The 21,840-nt window shown below is 35.3% G+C and overlaps 1 protein-coding gene across 1 annotated transcript in view; it reads right to left on the bottom strand.

The window, feature by feature from the left end:
• Positions 1-4,539: 4,539 nt before the first annotated feature.
• Positions 4,540-21,840, bottom strand: part of SLC2A13 (solute carrier family 2 member 13) — a 428,575-nt gene continuing 411,274 nt past the window's right edge. The window contains 3 exon segments of the mRNA XM_019934622.3: positions 4,540-9,745; positions 15,643-15,795; positions 15,913-16,034. Coding sequence (XP_019790181.2) covers positions 9,519-9,745; positions 15,643-15,795; positions 15,913-16,034 — 502 coding nt within the window. The 3' untranslated portion in view covers positions 4,540-9,518.

The following is a 21,840-nucleotide window of genomic DNA, read 5'->3' as shown; positions in this document are numbered from 1 at the left end:
GCCCGTGAGCCATGGCCACTGAGCCTGCGCGTCCGGAGCCTGTGCTCCACAATGGGAGAGGCCACAACAGTGAGAGGCCCGCGTACCGCAAAAAAAAAAAAAAAAGTAAAGGGATGGAGAAAGAAATACCAAGCTAACACTAATTAAAAGAAGCTGGAGTAGCTATATTCATTTCAGACAGAGAACAGTTTAGAGCAAGGAAACTTATTAGGATTCTGAGGGTTAATTCATAAATGTAAATTTGGGCATGTTTTCAGAAACTACTGATCATTTTTGACTTCAACTAAATCCTAATCCTTTCACATTTGACTCTAAATTATACTGTCAGTTTTATCCAGTAGTTATGTTTTAGTTCCTAAATCCATAATCAGAGACCCTGCAGGAAGAAAATAGTACAAAAATTTTCAGGTAGAGGCAGGTATCAATTTTTCCATGATAAAACTCATTGTAAAAAACAACAACAACAATAAAGGGAAGTGGTTAAAAGTGACAGAAACTGACCTGGGTCTAAATTCAAACTCTGCAAGTTATGCTACTGAACATATTACGTTACTTCCTGTGACTCAATTATTTCCTCATTCATAAAATTGTGGTAATAACAGTCTTTTTTGTATAGGGTTTTTGTGAGGATAGAATAAAATGATGTATACAAAGTATCTGTCATATGAGTTGTTGTCTATAAAGAAAACATAGAAACAGATTAATTTATTATAAAACATGCAAATTCCACCCCAAGCTTGCTATCCTAATACTTAATAATTTTGTTATTATAAACAGATTTCCCCTTCTTTTAACAAGAATCATAAAAAACAAAATTTATCATCCAAATGTGTTTATGTGAAAACACATGCATTCATATACCACATGGAATTTGCTGTTTGATTAAAACAGCTTTCCTATACAGAGGTTCATTTTCAAACCATGCTTGTTGATATTGGCCTGGTGCCATGGTGTCATTTTCATCATTTTTTACCCAGAAAAAGCTTCCACTGTTCCTTTGTGGACCACAGGAGCACCTGTGATGCATGCATCCATTTATTCTTCAAATATTTATTGAGCACATATTATATGCTAGGCATTGTATGAGGTGCTGGAGAGTCAGTGGTTAAATAATACAAGTTCCCTGCTCTCATGCAGCTATATTCTAGTGGGAGAAACAGACAAGAAATAAGAAAAATAATTCTCAAATAGTGATAAACACTCGGAAGAAAATAAAACAAGGTTGCCTGATAATGTCATGGAGAGGAAGGGAGTAATTAAGTTGTATAATCAAGGTAGGCCTCAGAGATGATTTTGAGCTGATATTTGAATAACAAAAAAGAATTAGACGCACAAATAGGGTGATGAGCATACCAGGCAAAGGTAAAACCATGTGCAACACCCCTGAAGTGTTAGTGACTTAGCTTTATGAATTCCTAAGTAACTTGAAGATAAATCCGCTCAATTAGTTCAATATTCAGTAGATGAGCTTATTACCATTTGAAAGAAAGTGATGATTTCAAAATTCTAATGCAATGGTTCTCACACAATCATGTGCTTAAGAATCACCTGGAGAGTTTGTTAAATTAGTTTCCTGATCTAAAATAGCTGAACTCGTAAAAACAGAGAGTAGAATAGTGGTTACTAGAGGCTGGGGGTTAGAGGAATTGGGGAGATGATTAAGGGTACAAACTTGGAATTAGTGGACAAATAAGGCCTGATGAGCTTTATAGACAATATTGTATTATAAACTTCAAAGCTGCTAAGAGACTAGATCTTAATTGTTCTCACCACAAAAATGTTATATGATATGATAGAAGTATTAGCTAACTCTATGGTGGTGCTTCTACTGCAATATATAAATGTATCAAATCAATACATTGTATGCCTTAAACTTACACAGTGTTATATATGTCAATTATATTAAAAAAAAAGTTTCCTGGGCTACAATTCCAGAGATTCTGATTCAGTAGGTCGGGTAAAGTCCACAGATTTGCATTTGTAATAAACTCACAGGTGATGCTAGCGCTACTAGTCTGGGGACAACACTTTGAGAAACACTGCTCTATCAGATCTGTCTTGTGAGTTTAATATCTATTTGATAAAAGTAAAGCATGCCAACATTTTCTTTCATGTAAAAAATTTACTTACCATGCATGGTGATCATCTGAAATTAAGTTTTGTAAGTGTAGTGGAAAAGTGCATGAAATACTGGAGGTAAAAAATACCTGGTAAAAAATACCTGGTAAAAAATTCAAAATGTTTCATGTTGAATTCATAGCATCTATAATAATATGAGCTTAATTTCAATATAGTCTATTGGTAAAAGGGTTAATGTCAGTTGTCATTCAGAGAGGATTTCAAAATTATTTTTTAAATGCTGAAAAGAATTTAAATGATAATTAACTGAGGGTTTTTTTTAAATTATTTTTTTCATGGCTGGGAGATCACATAAATAGAAATTATATATTACATCCTGTTAATCAGGAGAAAATGAGAAGGTTGTGTTCTTATCTGCTGTGCCATTCAGGAGAATACTAATGGAAAAGAGGTGGAGAAAGGAAGAAGGGTATCAGGATAGTCAGCAAGATCAGCTCAAACCGTTCTGGTCAGCAGAGAGTCTGGCTGTTGCACTCACACAGCCCGCATGACGTGTCAAAGAAACCCATGTGCTCCTGTCCCTATGCACATGACCTTAGCATCAGGGATAGCATATGGACGATGATACTAAGAACAGCAAACAGTTATCCAGCACTTACTATTTGCCATTCCTCTAAGTGCTTTACACGACTAACCAATGTTACCCCTCCCTGCCGCAACACTTACATGAGGTAGATAGTAACATCTCCATTTTATATATAAGAAGGTGAGGCAAAGAGTAACTCAGTGATTTAGGTTACCAAGCAGTAAGTGGAAACGCTGGGATCCAAACCTAGATAATTTGTATCAGTCTGACCTCTTAAATAATGTACTATACAGATCTTCCTCATTCTGATGGGGTTACATCCTGACAAACCAATCCTAAACTGAAAATACACTTAATACTAACCTACTGAAATCATAGCTTAGCCCAGCCTACCTCAAATGTGCTCAGAATACTTACATTAACCTGCAGTTGGGCAAAATCATTTAATGCAAAGCCTGTATTACAATAAAATGTTGAGTATCTCATGTAATTTATTGAATACTGTTTTGAAAGTGAAAACAGAATGGTTGTGTGGGTATAGGATGGTTATAAGCATATCAGTTGTTTACCCTGGTGACAGCGTGCCTGACTGGGAGCTGTGGCTGCTGCCCTGCCCAGCATCACAAGAGAGACTATCATACCACATGTGGCTAGCCTAGGAAAAGATAAAAATTAAAAATTCGAAGTACAGCTTCTATTAAATATGAATCACTTTCACATTATCTCATAGTTGAAAAATTAAGTTGTACCACTTTAAGTTGGAAACCATTTGTATACTGCTTCATATTTGGAAAAGAATCCCCAAATTAAAGGTTTTCAAGATTTGTGTCTATAGTCCAGGTTAAAATGAGGTATCTGATTCTTTTTCTTCACACCCTTTAAGTTATAATACAGCAATAACATGATGTCTATTTTTTAATATTTCTGCCTGGATCTGACAAGAAGACATTCCAAATGAGGACCAAGAGAGAAAGAGTGTGGTGTAGTCACTGCAGAGAAAAATTTTGTACACACTTCCTAGTGTGTGATCTTGGGCAAATCACCAAAATGTTCTGAATTTAAGTTTTAGTATCCACAAAAGGATGACAACATTTACCCCACAAGATTAGACAATTAAATGAAGACTTTTCTGACCACTGATACAGATATGAACTGCACTATTCAGGTATTCAGATGAGTGGACACTCTATACATAACTTATGGGATTTTCAAGGGTCATTTTGACTGTAGGATTTTTGCCTTACCTGCTGACATCAGAATCCTTGCTTAAGATGCAACTCCATTGTAAGCCTTTGAGTGAAAGTGGATCTAGTGTCTTCAGAAGATCTCCTCAGACTAGTTCTATAGTTGGGGTCAGGATAGTACACCCTAACTATGGAGATAAGTCTGATGGCTGCCCAGATCAAACAATAATATAATGCTTACTAATAAAAGCTACAGTTGGGGCAGAATGGCAATGAAGAGCAGCAGAATTCCAAAAGAACTGTCAACTGGTCATCCAGCAGATATTTTGTTTTCATTTACAAAGCAACAACCATAAACAATTTTTGTCAATCTGACACAATGGTTCATGTCAACATCTGGTTCTGACAACAATAAGAAACAATATTTCAAGGATTTCTGAGTACTTCATTTCAAAGTTTTATATTTACTATTTAGAATAACTCCTTGCAATAATTTTTAGGTATTATAAAATAGTTTAAAGGTAGTTAAGTTTAACCATGGTCAAAAAGAGGTAAAATATCATTAAAATGAGTAGCATTGCATAAATATATAGAGGTAGGTAAACTTTGTAGATGCTTTTACTTTGTAACCTAGATCCTAAAATCCAAGGAAAAGAATTGGATAAAATACAAAACTACAAGGGAGACAAATGAGTAGTGAATTGTCTTAACTTTTATTTGACTATTTTCATTTACAGTTCTGGCACTGACACTTTTTTTAAAAAAAGATTTAAATTTTATGTAAAGATTGAACTTCAATAAAATAACTTAAAAAACATTTACATATACATCACTAAATCTCCATAAAATATACAATACTTTTGATACAACTATAGGCTACAATGACTTTGAAGGAAATGATACATATTCATAATTTTTAAGAGATATCCCATGTGTCATATGTAGGAATAAATATATGGGATTTGCTAAGACATGTGGAGTATTAAACACTATATAACATGCATTCTCAGAAATTAAAATATACTTTTGAAAACATATTTTAAAAGCATAAACCTGTGTTTTCATTTAATCTAGATGTACATTAGAGCTTTTAAATAGAAATTTGAACATTTATTACAAATAAAAGATACTATAACATCAAGTGAGATATAGTCCAAAAGCTGCTAGGAACCAGTTTGGACATGTAGAATATAAATTTCAACTTTGGCTAGAGATAAGTATCATTTTTTTAACCTTCAAATGAGACGAAATAATGTTAAATTTGCTAAAATTTTAAAACTTGACAAAATATTGGTGGATTTAATTTTTAGTACTTGTAAGCTATATTTCTTTTTCCCATTTATATAGATATGATAAAATTAAGTGCATGGACTTAACTGTCTAAAATCAAAACATGAATATTACTGCTAAATGAAGGTAGATATTTAACATTCCATAGACCAAATCACTCAAGTGCAACAGACTGTGTTTTATACATACAAAGTAAAGATTTATAAGAATTACATTGTTTTACACTCACAAGCAAATTATGAGATAAAATTCTTTCATGTACTTCTGAACATCATTAACACTTACAAAATACCTCTCTGATGATTATTGGCACATGAAAATCTCCTTCTCTAAGAGATGATGTTTAAGAAAGTTGGTAGCAGTAAGCTGTTTGGCATTTTAAAATGATTGCTATTTCTAGAAAATAGCAGCAATATTGCTCACCCAGAAGAACTGAAAACTGATACATTGCTACAACCTGAATCACTTCATCAAATTAGCTTAACATTACTGTACATGAGGCTAAGAAAACAGATAGAAAGTGACAGAAAACAGGATGTTAAAACTAATGCAGAGAACAGTTCTGAGTCTCTTAACAGGCAGAAGCTACATATGAGCTGTAAATTTTACCCACAATTCAATACATTTTGGTATAAAGCACATATTATGAATTCTCTGCTTCCAGCATGGTATGTCATTCTTTTATTCGTAGTTACTGAAAATGTCTGAATTTGGCAACTTAAAACATGATACAACAACTGTATAAATGTCAGTTGTTAGGTACTTAGTATAATTTGAGATATTATAACTAAGAGAATAGTAAAAGAATCTGATTATAACAAAACATCTTATTTATTGTTCTTAATTACTGTGCTGATGAAATAAAGTCAAAACAATTTTCCCACTGCCCTTACTGTATTACAGTATTTATAAAATATATTAGTGTCATTAAACTAATGAGACTAGTGAGACTTTCTTAGATAACATGTGAAGAGTATTTTCTAGAATATTCTCCCCCCAAGATCTATGGATTATTATAGTACATTTCAGTTTTACTTTCTGATATAAAAGGAAAAGGATAAGTTGTCAACTTATATTTTTCCTATTAATTCTTCCTCTATATAACTGATTTTGAAATTATAGTAAACAATTTCTAAATTCTCTGCTTTAACAGATTTCCTATTTTAGAGTAAATAACTTAAGAAATAATATTTAGACTCTTTTATATTAAAATGGTTCAGTGGTAAAATAAAAATATGAAAAGCACTTGATAGCATTACTCTCATAGCATTTTCCATCTGGGAACTAACTACTGCATATGACTGGGAACAAAATTTCAAATGGAAATATTACCCTTTAAACCTAGTCTTAATTTAGATCTTTTACATATACATTAAACATCATGTTTTGGGCAATTATTGACTAAGGTGAAACAATCAAAATTATAAGAAATTTTATATTTAAGAAAAATATTAATACCAAATCTTTAAAATCTGACATCACATTTAGCCCTATGTGTTCAGACGCAGATGAAACGTTACATTCTCTTAAGTCTAGTGCAGATCTCACCAGCCATCCAGCTAAGCCTCAGTAGGGGTTATGACTGTCTTCCGTATATTTTCCTAAATCACAATATACCTCTATTAAATTTGCAGCATGTTTAGAAGGAAACATATAATTTCAGCTAAAAGCATGATGCTTAATGTGTTTTAATATGGTAGGTCAAATCATACCATATATAAATTGTCCTACAAAATATATATTTGATGATATTTCAAATGGAATGTTTTCAAGTTGATAGCAGTAGCCAAAGATGCTTGATAACTTAAAAGGTGCATAATACTAAAAAACCTGCAAAATTCAAACATTAAATTTTTAATATACTATAAATGTTCGCTGAATCTAAAAATAATACCCTAATTGTATAAGGTTCCTTTTCAAGTAGTTATTAAAAAATTATAAATAATTCTTATACTGTGCCTCTCTTATACTTCAAAGATATGGAATATTATCTTTATCACTATATAAATAACAAGTAGTCCCTTATAGAAGGAATTGAGGAGAATAGAGGAAAAGAACTGTGGCTATTTTTCCCTGTTATTATGTGCATTTATGGATATAAAGTTGAAAACACCATTTGCTTATGTCAAGGAGAACAGGCTATGTTCTGCTTTAGGAAATAATGAGCCCAGGTGCTCCTTTAATAAAGTTACTGTGCATTCAGCTCAGCTGAGTATAAGCATATAGTTAAGGCTATGTATACAATAAAGAGAAGAATTGAGGCAATTATTTGGATAAATCAGGAAAACAAACTTCTAAAGAGATCATTTTATGGGTCTAAATACTTTTTCTCCACATTATATTCTGATATATTTTACCACACAATAATTCATTTTCCGCTTCACTCTACCTGTGTGAAATATACAGATAATAAATTTCTTATGGGATAAGAAATATTGATAGAATAATAACTTTCTCTATCAAAGCACATCTGCTTTTCTGGGGAAAATCAAAATCAATATCCCCTTAGAAATCAATTGCCAAAGTGCCTAATTCAAGGAAAGAAGCTCTCTAATTTTTTTTAGTTACATGAAATTATCAAAGGGAGAAAACTCTTTTTCGGCTGAAGGATTTTTAGGTTTAAAGAATGAACCTCCTTGGCTACATTCTCAGCTGTGATCACTGTGATAAGAACAAGCAAGAGAGACCAAACCATCTTGGAGACTGGCAGAAACATACTGAATTTACAGAGAGCCACTTTTTCACTCCAAAGAGTACCTTATTAGATATTTAGGGCTATTTTAAAATGCATCAAATGTATGCACTCTTAACTGACCACAGAAGAGTCATTCGTATTTCCACTGGAACTAGCAAGTAATTTTGTGAGTGAGTTTGTACATACTATATAGTTCTTAACATATGAGTGAAAATTGGAGTTCACTGATGAATGAGCATAAAAACCAATGAACACTTTGAAAAGATATTGTAGAAATGTAGTAAGTCAACATCTCTTAAAGGCATATTACATGAGAACCATTAATCTGTTCCAGTAGAAAATCCCAATTTTTAGACAAGGAGGAAAAAAATCCAAGCCAAGCATGAGACAAAGGAAAAACCCACAGACAAATCTATGTATCTTTTAATATAGAATGTCAGGTAAAATGAGAAAGGGTGTGCAAAATAAAAATCAGTTTATGCTCTCAGAATTTAAAGGAAAAAAAAAGACGAGTACCGTAAGTAACAAAATGTGACAATTCCCTTAGGAAGAGTTAATAAAAAGTTAAGAAAAATAAAAGTCCCACTACTTAATTAAACAAACATCAGTAACAGCAGGATTATTTCTGCCACTGATTTTCTTCCTTCCTTTCTTGTTTCAGAAATTATTTGATTAAAAGAAGGGGAAAATTAGTCTGCTAGAAGTTATTTATATCACACAAATGAAGGCACAAATACTAGGACTCCAGAGTGGATGAGTGAAGGCATGGTGAATATCTGGTGATTTTGGCATGAACAAAAACTGACCCTGAAACACAGTTGAAGATCTAGTGCTATTTTGTGTTTACAGTTGCACACCTAAGTGACTAACTCAGGGTTAAAAATCTTTAAGGTCCATAAAAATCTTTTCTTTCTTACTTTCTAGCAATAAAATATACTTATCAAAACTTGCTAGCTAATCTGTGCAAATGTATACTTCTCACTGATGCAAAAAATATGTAGGAAAATAAACCCTAAAAGCCCTGCTTTTCATAATGTTCAAATGATCCTATACAGAGTCAGCTTCTGAAGAACTTTCCAGATATGAATTGGAGAGACAAACCAAAATGTGGGATCCAAAGGATATAAGGACAGCTGTGCCCCTGTAGGACGCACTTTTGAATTTGTTGATGAAAGCTTAAATGGAGTTTACTTTCTAATAGCTGATCACAGGTAAGCTCCGTGTCCTTAGGAGAATTTAGGGCCAACAGGCCATACTTTGACAGAAAATACCCTTGGACCATACTTTAGAATCCTCTGCTGTAAGTATATCACACATATATGATTTGGCTAGATTAGCACTGACTCAATTGCCACTAATAATTATATATAGTCTTAGGAAAAAAGGATTATCACGGAAATCACTGGGTATAATATTCATTTTAAACTATCTCAGGAAGGAATTATACACATTTGCTCAAAAACTATTAGTTTAAAATCTCTGTAGATTTTTTTTTACATCTCTGCTTGTGAAAAAAAATGTCATTGTGATTGTATCTTCCTTGGAATCAAATATTCTAGAATATAAAGTCATTCAAAACTAGACTGTGGAAAGAACCAGATTAAAAGCAGGGCAGTGAGGTCACCAATTGCTGTTCTTCTCTCCCAAGTTTGTTTAAATTACTAAATATATCAGCAGCTGACAATTATTCCACATCAGAAGCGTCATTGTCAGAAAGATGATAGTTACTTCCCTTCACCCGAATATATTCAATATATCTCCCTTCATCAGAATCTGAAGCACCACATGTACATAGCCTGTTGTCAAAGAGTGATTCAATTTCCTCTAATTTTTTCCCTTTGGTCTCAGGAAGACAGCCGTAGATGAAAAGGAGACCCACAGCAGCGAATCCAGCATAGAGGAAGAAGGCTCCTGCAATGGGAAATAATATATATGTATAGGTTTACATTGGAAACGTACTTGATTTTAACGGGTCAATCATGCATGACTGTGGTCTGAGCTGGAACCAAAAAATTGCTTCCAGCCTCGTTTATTCTAATTGTTCTAATGCTGTGAATATAATGCAATTTGTCTTTCTAAACTCAAGTCGTGTAATCACACTCAAGAAGAATGACAGACCAGGCTCAGATATAACTTCTGCTTTGAAGTCTTTCCTCACTTCCCTGGTTAGAGTTAATTGTGTTTTCACAAAACTCTGCTGAGGCAAAGTGGTATATAACAACCAAGAAGTATTATAATTAGGTAAATATATTTGTCTGTCTTGTCTACTAGACTTGAGGCACTTTGAGGGAGAAATTTCCTTCTCATTTGTCTTGTATTTCCAGAACCACATTCAATGACGATATTGCTGAATTCATGGGTCAATGCCCAAAGTCTGGAAGTCAACTTTGAGTTTTCTCTTACTCTCCCACCCAATACCCACTCTGTTAGAAAATCCTGTTGGATCTACCTTCAATCACAATCCAAAGATGACCACCTCTCACCATTCCTGGATATCTCTGGTCTTAAAAGACAAATGGCTGGAGAAAGGATATCAGATTGCGAGTTGGAAGATCTGGCTTAAGTCTTGCTATGTGGCTTCTAGACAGTCATTTAACCTCCTCCCTGGACCTCAGTTTCCTCATTAAGTAAAATCATTTCTCAGCTCCTATTTAAATTTATGGTTTAAATTATAATTCTGTTAAGTTTTACAACCCAAATCAGGACTGGTATAGGAAAGATGGTTATGAGACGCTTGAGGAGGAGACCAGAAAAAGTGGTCTCCTCAATGACAGAGTCTATGGCTTGTCTTTGGGTTCCTAGTACAGTGCAGACACATTGGAGTGTTTAGAGAATGAATGTTCTCTTGTTGACTGCCAGATGGAACTCACTGGGTAGCAGATCTGAAATAAAGGGCTATACTAGACGTCATGAAGACATATTTGAAAGTCAAGCTATAAGCTAAATAGTACAGCAATTAAAGAACTGAATAGTATTTCTCAGTTCTGCTGAATCATTACAGAATGTAGAAAAACATTACTAAAACTACTTTCTTAAAGTAGTTTTTATGCCTATAAAGTAGTTTAGTAGGCCTATAAGTAACCATTTCAGAAATGGTTCAGAAACAGAAACATTTCTTGGGAAGACTCAAGGAAAACTAGAGAGGAAAAATGCTGCTGAATTGGCCACTCCAAAGAATCTGCTCTTTGGAATGAGGAGCCATGAGAAAATAAAAGGGAAACAGAGGTAAACTATGAGACATTAGGAAAAATATGAAAGGGTTGACTAAACCAAGACATAATTTGTTAGATTAAATCATCAGAAGCTACATAATTCTTAAGGAGTGGGACCTGCATAAATCAAATACTTTCTTTAATAAAAGTACAATTCCATTTACAAATATAAATAAATAAAATTACTTCATTTCAGTTTGGTTTACATTAAACACTTACTACAAGTTTATATATTTTTATGTCTTATACTTGATAATCAGAAAATAATAATAGGTCATCTGGAATGAATAGCTGAGTGTTATAGTGAGAGAAAGGCACCATGTCTCTGTAGACAGTGTAGGTCTGAAAGTCACAAAGTGATGCAGGCTGAATCCTTGAGCAGTTTCTTGAATTGTCTTGACCTTGTTTCCTGATCTGACAGGGAAAATAAATTCTGCCTGGCTAAACTGCAAAGAATAGAAAAAATGTATGCTACATTCCTATTAGAATTTTGGATGTTAGTTGCTCAAAAGAGTGATAGACAGCATTATTAAGTTTTACTAAATGACTAGGGAAGAATAGTTGCTAGTAAGATCAGCATGCCTAATAAATTGGTAATGTTTTCATCTAAAGGGTGATACTGACAAGCTAGCTCTTGGAGAATGTGGAATTTTGAGAAAAAAATGATAGGAGATAAAATCCTGTGTTCTGAATACAGATAAGCAAAATTGTGAACATAAGAAGAGAAACGGAATCTTCTGTGGGGAGGGGCAAAGAAAGGATGGCAATCATGTTGATAATACAGAAAAAAAATAAGTGCAGAGGGTAAAACATTTTAGACCAAATCAGGACGCTAAACTCTAAAATGTCTAACAGAGTAAATATAGTCTATAGTCTGGCTTTATAAAATATAATGTTGAGAAACAGTCATCATCTTTCACAATTTAGGTACAGTGGCATGATTAGAAGTAACAAATCAAACCTGTTAGCACTAAATTCATACAGTCAAAAACAATTAGATGGATTACAAATATTCTTAAAGGCCATGAAGTTTCTTGTGTGTGAACCAGATTCCCAAAGCCAAATTAAGGAAATTCTATTCCTTTTATAAAAATCTGAGTAATCTAAAGAAGGCAAATGCCAAAATTGCGTATATGGGCTTCACTGGTGAGACCTGTGGTTAAGCCACAGAGGCGAGGTGTAGGCAGGCCTGGGAGGCTGTGACCTGCTCCATGTAATGGGCAAGACAATTATGTAACTCACTTTCTTAATTATGCCCCCTTGGAATGAAAATGAAAAAAATGTAACAAGTCTGTCAGGATTGTTAAAGAGTGCAGATATTCCTCAGCTTTATTCTAAAGGAAATAAATCTTATTAGAATCCTATATTAAGTTTCAGATTAAAACAAATATTTAATTGAATCATATAAAATGAGGAATTAAAGACCATGTTTGATTGAATTTCAGTACTTCAACACAGGAACTTTAATAATAATGCTCATCAAGGGATCTATTTAGTCACATGTGTTATAAATAAAGTGATATACTGGTGACATTTTAATGATAACTTTTAGTAATAAACATTACTGAATGGGGTCCAAGGCAGACCTTTCTAGGCAGTATAGTTTAGGAAGGAATCAAAACCTGAGGTCTTCAGAATGGCCGTCATCAAAAAGTCTACAAAGAATAAATGCTGGAGAGGGTGTGGAGAAAAGGGAACCCTCCTGTACTGTTGGTGGGAATGTAAATTGATACAGCCACTATGGAGAACAGTATGGAGGTTCCTTAAAAAACTAAAAATAGAATGACCACACGACCCAGCAATCCCACTACTGGGCATATACCCTGAGAAAACCATAATTCAAAAAACATCATGTACCACAATGTGCATTGCAGCACTATTTACAATAGCCAGGACATGGAAGCAACCTAAGTGTCCATCTACAGATGAATGGATAAAGAAGATGTGGCACATATATACAGTGGAATATTACTCAGCCATAAAAGGAAACGAAACTGAGTTATTTGTAGTGAGGTGGATGGACCTACAGTCTGTCAAACAGTTTAGTAAGTCAGAAAGAAAAAAACAAATACTGCATGCTAATACATATATATGGAATCTAAAAAAAAAAAAAGGTTCTGAAGAACCTAGGGGCAGGACAGGAATAAAGACGCAGACATAGAGAATGGACTTGAGGACATGGGGAGGGGGAAGGGTAAGCTGGGACGAAGTGAGAGAGTGGCATGGACATATATACACTACCAAATGTAGAATGGATGGCTGGTGGGAAGCAGCTGCATAGCACAGGGAGATCAGCTCGGTGCTTTGTGATCACCTACAGGGTTGGGATAGGGAGAATGGGAGGGAGACGTGAGAGGGAGGGGATATGGGGATATGTGTATACATACGGCTGATTCACTTTGTTATACAGCAGAAGCTAACACACCATTGTAGAGCAATTATACTCCAATAAAGATGTTGGAAAACAAAAATAACTTGAGGCCTTATGAAACAATAAGAAAGGAAGTAAAAGAAGACATGAATATTTCCAGAGAAATACATCATTATGGTGCATATTTGTTAAATCAGGAATATAAACATATACCTTACATAAATCAGTAACCTATAGATTAAAATATAGAGCAATAAATAGGGAAAATCTAACCTGAGCTGAGATACTGTTCCACTAGTGAGGACCTAATGGACAGTGTGCTGACCTGATAGAAGCTTGGCTTAATGCAAAGCAAAAAGCTTCTTCCAAGGAGATATTTCTGAAAGAAGCCTGGCTATGCCATATTTAAATTTTGCTTCTGTTGCCTCATGTTTTTCTGACAGAATTTATTCAAGGAAGAGGTGCTTTGCTATCAAAAGTCTTACCACATAGACTTTTATTATTTGGTCTATGACTTTCTATTAAAAAATGCTTTCTCAAGATATTAGTCTATATTTAGGTCTTCATATATTTAAGTGTTCTCAAGAATCAGAAAATATGGATAAATATTGTGTTCATATTTATGCTGTTAGGAAGATAAGCTTACAAATTTATGTAAAACATTTTAATTGCCAAATGGGATAAGGCTGAATATACTAAATATATATCCAGTTTAAAATGCCAGCGCATTCCCTTTCCAAGAAAATAAATATTTCTAAATGTCCCTAATGGTGATCAGCAGAGAGAGGAGTTTTTTCTCAAGATATTAGTCTATATTTAGGTCTTCATATATTTAAGTGTTCTCAAGAATCAGAAAATATGGATAAATATTGTGTTCATATTTATGCTGTTAGGAAGATAAGCTTACAAATTTATGTAAAACATTTTAATTGCCAAATGGGATAAGGCTGAATATACTAAATATATATCCAGTTTAAAATGCCAGCGCATTCCCTTTCCAAGAAAATAAATATTTCTAAATGTCCCTAATGGTGATCAGCAGAGAGAGGAGTTTTATAAAGATAAAAAAAGCATTAGATAAATAGTTTTAAATAAAAGCAAATATCAATTCAGCATGTTCAGAAGACAGGAGGAATAGACTTTTATAATGTTTCCTCATATTCACCATTCATCTAAAAGTTCATCCGTGTAATTATTCATTTGACAAATACTTCTGAGCGCTTATTAAGTGAATAGGATGCCCTGGAGGGCACTGGGAATATAATGGTGAACAAAGCGTAATCCTGGCCTAAGCTCAAGGGATTTATGGTCCAGTAGTGAGGGGTGGGGTAGGGGAGCTGACAAATAAACCTGTTCTTACAAAAAGGAATTATAATTAGCCAGAACATGGGATGGGGTGAGATGAGGTGATAGGGGAGGGGATCAGAGAATGGACTAAGCAATAGGCATTCAATATACAATCACAGAGGCTCATGAGAAGATTAGAATGAAAACCTCCTATTTCATCATTTAGAATCCAATCACAGCTATAAACTCATACAGTGAAGAAATCCTCTTGCTAAAAAGCCAAAATCATTTCATTTTAGCAAAGATAAACTTGAAGTAGCTTCCCAAAGTTTTTTCCTAACTCAGTCACTTCTCAAGATTGTTTTCTTCGAGGTACGGTCTCCACACATTTTCACTTGAACACTTCTGCCACATTTATAGTTTTGGCAGTGGTAAGCGCTGGCCTCAGTGGATCCTGAAATGCTTTGGCCTGAACAGCACAGATGACAGAGCGGAAGGCATAACTCATAGCACAGCATTTGGGGGACCTACTTTAACCCTAATTCCACTCTTGGATACCACTCCATCCCTGTTATGAGACATCTTCAAGCATTAGCCCTAGACTCCTGCAGTTTTCTACCATTCTCTGTTTATGTTTTTTCATTAAACTAAAGGCCTTGCTGTGAAGATTTCCAACTGGGGAGATAGCTGGGAGATGTCTGGGTCTGAAGTGTAGGCGGGTGGGTGAAGGCTATAAGCAATACTGCTTAGGAAAGGAGAGTTCCTCTTATCTTTTCCCAGAAACATTGCCAAGGACTGTGGGGAATAAGAAAGCCATATAGAGAATTTATAATAGCAAAAATATAACCATCTAATCTTTCAATCACAAATGATAGCATATCTAAAAATAGAGTAGGAAAATAAAAATGAAACTATAGCTGGAAAAAATATTCTCTTACCATAGTATGTAAGATACTCTGCTGTGTGTAAAAATGTCAATGAAACCAGAACATTGAAAATCCAATTTATTCCAGATGAACATGCATTTCCTGTACTTCTTGCCCAAAGGGGATATATTTCAGAATTCACAGTCCAAGGCATTGGTCCCATTCCTGAGAAATACAAAATGAATTTCAGTAAATGTAGTAAGTAATTTAAAAGCGTTTTTCTCCTCTAAATAGAGACAGTTTAATTAACATAACAATAATAACAACAAAGCCTTTGTTTACCAGGTGCGAAGAAAACAAGATATAAAATAAGGCCCAGAAGTGCAGTCCAGGAGTATGGAGTAGGGCAGAAATTGTAAGCCCAAAATACTTCTTCTGTTTTGAATTTGGTTTCATTTTCACATCTGAAAAATAATGCAATATAAATATAAACTTAGGGTTTTAGGGTATAGTTGCAGAAATTCAGTGTGATCATCTAGAAGGTATTTGGAAGTTCCTTAATCTCATTAAGGAAAAGAATCCAACATGTTTCTCTTGAAAAAAAATTTAAGATTTAAATAGGAGGATTAGATATGTAAGCTGACATAAAACTTTTTAGAGCTGAATATAATTCAAGAACAACACATTGTGCATTCAACTCAACAGCAAAAAAACAATCTGAGTGAAAAATGGGCAGAGGATCTGAATAGACACTTTTTGAAATAAGACATACAGATGGCCAACAAGTACATGAAAAGGTGCACAACATCACTATTCATCAGGTAAATGCAAATCAAAACCACAATGAGATATCGTCTAACATCTGTTAGAATGACTATCATCAAAAAGACAAGAAATAGGGCTTCCCTGGTGGCGCAGTGGTTGAGAGTCCGCCTGCCAATGCAGGGGACATGGGTTCGTGCACCAGTCCGGGAAGATCCCACATGCCGTGGAGCAGCTAGGCCCGTGAGCCATGGCCGCTGAGCCTGCGCGTCCGGAGCCTGTGCTCCGCAACGGGAGAGGACACAACAGTGAGAGGCCCGCGTACTGCAAAAAAAAAAAAAAAAAAAAAAAAAAAGACAAGAAATAAAAAGTGTTGGTGAGGATAAGGAGAGAAGGGAACCCTCGTGCATTGTTGGTGTGAATGTAAATTGGTGCAGCCACTATGGAAAACAGTGTGGAGATTCTTCAAAAACTTAAAAATAGAACTACCATACGATCCAGCAATTCTACTTCTGGGTATTTATCAGAAGTAAACAAAAACACTAACTTGAAAAAATATCTGCACTCCCATGTTCACTGCAGCATTATTTTCAATAGCTGAGACATGGAAACAACCTAAGTATCCATCAATGAATGAATGGATAAAGCAAAATGTGGTGTATATATATAGTATATACATATATATAGTATTCAGCCATTAAAAGATGGAAATCTTGCCATTTGAGACAACATGGATGGACCTTGAGGGCATTATGCTTAGTGAAATAAATCAGAAGAAAGACAAATACCATATGATCTCACTTATATGTGTAATCTTAAAAAAAACAAAAATAAAAAAGAGCTCATAGATACAGAGAACAGATTGGTGGTTGCCAGGGGTGAGGGGTAATGTGAGGTGAAAATGGGTCAAAAGGTACAAATTTCCAGTTATATAATAAATGAGTCATGAGGATGTAATATATGGCATGGTAGCTATAGTTAATAATACTGTATTGCATAAGAGAGTAGATCTTAAAAGTTATCATAAGAAAAAAACGTAAATATGTGTGGTGACGGATGTTAACTAGACTTATTGTGTTGATTTCCCAATATATTCAAATATTGAATTATTGTGTTGTACACCTGAAACGAATATAATGTCGTATATGTAAAATATACCTAAAAAAAATGCGTTTCATACCCATTTCGTATGTCAGACATGATTTCCAGTTAGTCCTTGAAGGCTGCAGCAACAGTTTAAAACCACTGAGAATAAGTAGGTTGTGGTAGAAAGCTTTAGATTTTGCAGTTAGGACAAAATTCAAATTCCAGAACCAGACTTTTTTCATTTGTTAAATGGGGTATAATGCCTAACAGGTAATTTTAGGGATTAGAAGGGTCACCTGGAAAGGGGTGATAGGGGAATCTGGGCAGGGAGCAATGCTTATTTCTTATTCAAACTAACCCTTTACTTTCCTGCTGTGTGTACTTGCTTCTCTATCAGTCACTCCCTGCTGACTTTGCTTCCTAGTTCTACTAGGAAGCAAAGTCTATTGTTCTAGACTGATTCTCAAGTTGAACTTCCAATTCTTTACCTTAATTGAAATTTGAATTGCACCTGAAGACACGATCAGCCTGAAAAAGTTTCTTATCCTTTACTGTCATTTTTTACGCTATTGTTTTCTCTCTACCAACCTCTATTTTTGAACCTTGACATCTAAGCCCTGTCCTTATTGCTGTGTTTATGACCTCCATCATAACACCCCATCTGACTTGATGCCTGGTCAGTCATCTTCTCCATCCCTCTCATCCTCTGCCACATTCATTTATGTCTACTTCTGGCCTGTCTGATACCTTGGCTTCATAGTTCCTTATTTAACCTCTGAAACTGAGGAAAGGGCATTATAATTAGCTTGATTTGGGACTATTTTACTTCAAAATTTTACTGTTTTACTTCTCAAACTTAGAGCATTCCGTTTCTGATTACAAGCACTTTATTTCTTCATTTCTGGTAGCTTGTTCCACACCCAAATTACAATCTTTAGATTCTACACTTCTCTCAGTATTCATTCACATCACTGCTTAGACCATGATGCCAATACTGTCTTCGCTGACCTCTAGAATCCATCTTTCATTCCTCCATGCTTGCCTGTCATTCTCACAGTTTCAGTTCCCAACCCTCTGCGGGACCATTAACTTCCTTTAATAACAGCTTTTCAGAAGCTGGGCAAAATTATGAAACCATGCTGCTGAATTCTATTAAAAGTTCATGCTATTTCTTCTCAGTTGGGTTCCTAATTATGCTTATTTTTATCCTTTATTGTCTTCTCTACTGAATTTTCTGCTTATTTCAGAGTAGACATTGAATAAACTTTTTGTCAACTGCTGCCTCAATTAATTAAAATATTTCTTACTATCCTCTAGTTATGAACTCTTTCCCTCTCTTTCTGGGTGTGAAGAACTTGCCTCCATCTTTAAGACAATTGAGGACTTTCAATTTGAATACGCTCAATTTTTCTCTACTGGACCTCTACTTTTCTATATTTTATTTCAGATTCTTCTCCTACCTAGAATGGTAACATGTCCCTTTCTAAGGTCTGCCCTTCCTATTAGTGGGCCTACATCTCATTCTCCTTCTGTCTCCTCTGGGGTCATGTTCCATCAGTAGTCAATTCTCTTTATGCTATCTTTAGTTTGTTCCTACTTGAGCCTACCCTTCTGTTTACAACACAAAAAATTACTCCTATTAAAATCTTTCATCCCTCTCATATTACTACTACTAGCTCATCTGAAATTACAAAGAGTTTATACTAGTGAGCTCTATATCCTTACTATGCACTCTTTCCTACACAAGCCCATTTCCCCACCTACTCAGACACTTTCTTGATTCTTATTCAGTCCCTGTTTTTTTCCGAATCTGCTCACCCCAGAATCGATGACCTCCTAATCCCCAAATGCACTTATCTTGCCTTAATTCTGAGGCTCTTTGATTACCCTGTGGTGGTTGATACTGCTGAAATCCTTCCTTCTCTTTCTCCTTTGCTTTCATATCTATATATCCATCTCAACTCTCTGATACATATGTCTTCATTGCTTTTTAAAATGCCTCTTCCTCCCCTCAGCCTCTAAACATAGGTGTTCTCTAAGGTTCTGGTTTGGAGCTTATACCCTCTCCCTTAATCATCTCATCTAATTTTAGGGACTTTTGATCTCCACATGGATGCTCCCTGCCTTGACCTTTTCCTCAAGCTCCATTTAATAGAATTTATATATCTGCTGAATATCCATATCTAGATTTCCTGCTATGGCTACAATGGAACGCATTGTCTACTCCAGGAGGCAGAGTGAGGCTGTTCTGAGTTCAACTCATGACTCTACCACTTATAAGCTCACTCATTCAAAAATTTATATAATGAACACTTTTTTATGGTCAGACATGAGAGATAGAGCTATGAACAAAATAACCCTTTGCACTTATGGAAATGATGGTTTAGTGCGCACAGGCACAGTTCTGTTTTCTGATCTGTAAAATAGGGGAAAGGACTATTTTCATAGGCTGTTGGCAACATTAAATGTGATTATGCGTACTGAGTGCTTAGCACACTGCCTGGCATGTAGTGTATGCACAATAAATAGTTACTTTAATAGTGCTTCTCACGACATTTCTCTTAGTTGAAATGGAGTTGAAATCTTGGAGTTATCTTCAATATCTTCTTATCCATCTCTCTTTAAATTCTCTATACTTTTAGGTCCAAGTAAAGAAGGGTGGCCACGACTATGAGCTCTGGGACTGCCATCCTACTTTCAAATCTAGGTTAGGACACCCAGATTTGAAGCTCATATGTATGTGATCTAGGCACTTAACTTTTAAAAGCCTGTATCCTCACCTGTGAAATAAGGATTTTCCTGGCACCTACGTCAAAGAGATATTTTTGAGGCATATATGAGTTAATGTATGCAAAGAATTTCAAAAGAAATCATAGTTATATTTCCTAGACGTAATTTCTTGAATCTAACTCTTCCTCTCTATGTGCATTCATACCACCCTAATTCAGACTCTTGAGGGTTTGTTTCACCAACTGTATCTGTCTGTGGCAGACTCTAGAGTAGACACTCTATGACCCATGTTTCCTGATGTTCACACTCTTGGATTATCCTCTCCCCTTAAGTGTGGGGGTGACCTTTGACTTGTTGGTTACAAACCAACAGAATGTGGCAAAAGTGACAGGACACATGTGATTAAAATTACAGTGCTATTTAGCTGAAGTCTCTCACTCCCTTGCTGGCTTTCAAAAAGCGAGCTGCCACGTTACGGAATGCCAGTGTTGGAATGCTCATGGCAAGAACTGAGAGAAGTCTTTAGGAGCTGAGGGTAGCCTTTGTGACAGCTAGCAAGAAACTGAGTCCTTGATACAAAAGTTACTGAATTCTGCTAACAAAAGCTAATCCTTTCCTAGTTGAGCCTCAGATGAAATCACAGCCCCAGTCAACACTTTGATTGTAGCCTGTGAGACCCTAAGCAGAGGACATACCTAAGCTGTGCCTAGACTCCTGACCCACAGAAACTGATATCATAAATGTTGGTTGTTTTAAGCTGCTAAGTTTGTGGTAACATTGTTATGCAGCAATAGAAAACAAATACAGTTTCTGAATTATTTTTCCTGCTTCTAGCATTGCTTTCTTCAAACTACTACCCCATCAAGTTGAGCTCTTTAGAGCATTGTTCTTGCCACCTCATTGCTCAAAAGCCCTCATCCTCCTTATTCCAAATGTCTATGAAACGGGGCCTGCAAAATTTGGCTGTAGCCTACCTTATCCGGTGCTGTTGTATACAATCTCTTTCTCCAACTAAACTAGACTACTTATTTTCTGAACCTACCTTCCAGACCCAGCATCTTCTACTCATGCCATTTCCTCTAACTGAAAGCAAATTCTCACTCCTGATCTCCACTATCAAAATCTACCTCAGCCCTCAAGGCTAGTACAGATGCCACCCATTCACTTGTCTGAAATATTCTCTCCCTCCTCTCAAGCCTTTTCATTTTCCTCATCTGTATTGTTATCACATAGTGCTCTGTATTATGCTCTCTGAATATACTCCCTCTTCTACTGTCCTGAGCTCTCATCCCAGGCAGCATAGCACAAAGGTTAAGGACACAGGGTCTAGAGTCAGGCTGCACGGTTTTGAATCTCAGTTCTGCCACTTATCCACTGTTTAACTTTGGGCAAGGTACTTAACCTCTTTGTACCTTGGTTTTCTAATCCGTAAAATGAGAGTCTCTAATAATAGACTTGTTACAAAGATTAATTGCTCAGCACAAAGAAAGCAAGTTATCTAGGCGTTTGCCAAAGAATAGTCATTTTTGTGTCGCCCTTCTAAAAATCTCAACCTCTAGTCCATAATAGTACTCTGTATAGAGAAATATGCTCATTGAATGATGAATGAAGCATACATTTGTTTAATCCTGCATTAAACAGCATTAGAAATCCCCTGATCAATAATCCTCCACCTTCACTTCCCACTAGTCA

The sequence above is a fragment of the Tursiops truncatus genome, chromosome 11, assembly GCF_011762595.2.
Source record: "Tursiops truncatus isolate mTurTru1 chromosome 11, mTurTru1.mat.Y, whole genome shotgun sequence".
In the NCBI taxonomy this organism is placed as follows: Eukaryota; Metazoa; Chordata; class Mammalia; order Artiodactyla; family Delphinidae; genus Tursiops; species Tursiops truncatus.
The sequence above is the reverse complement of the archived record's forward strand: the minus strand, read 5'-3'. Positions and strand labels throughout refer to the sequence as shown.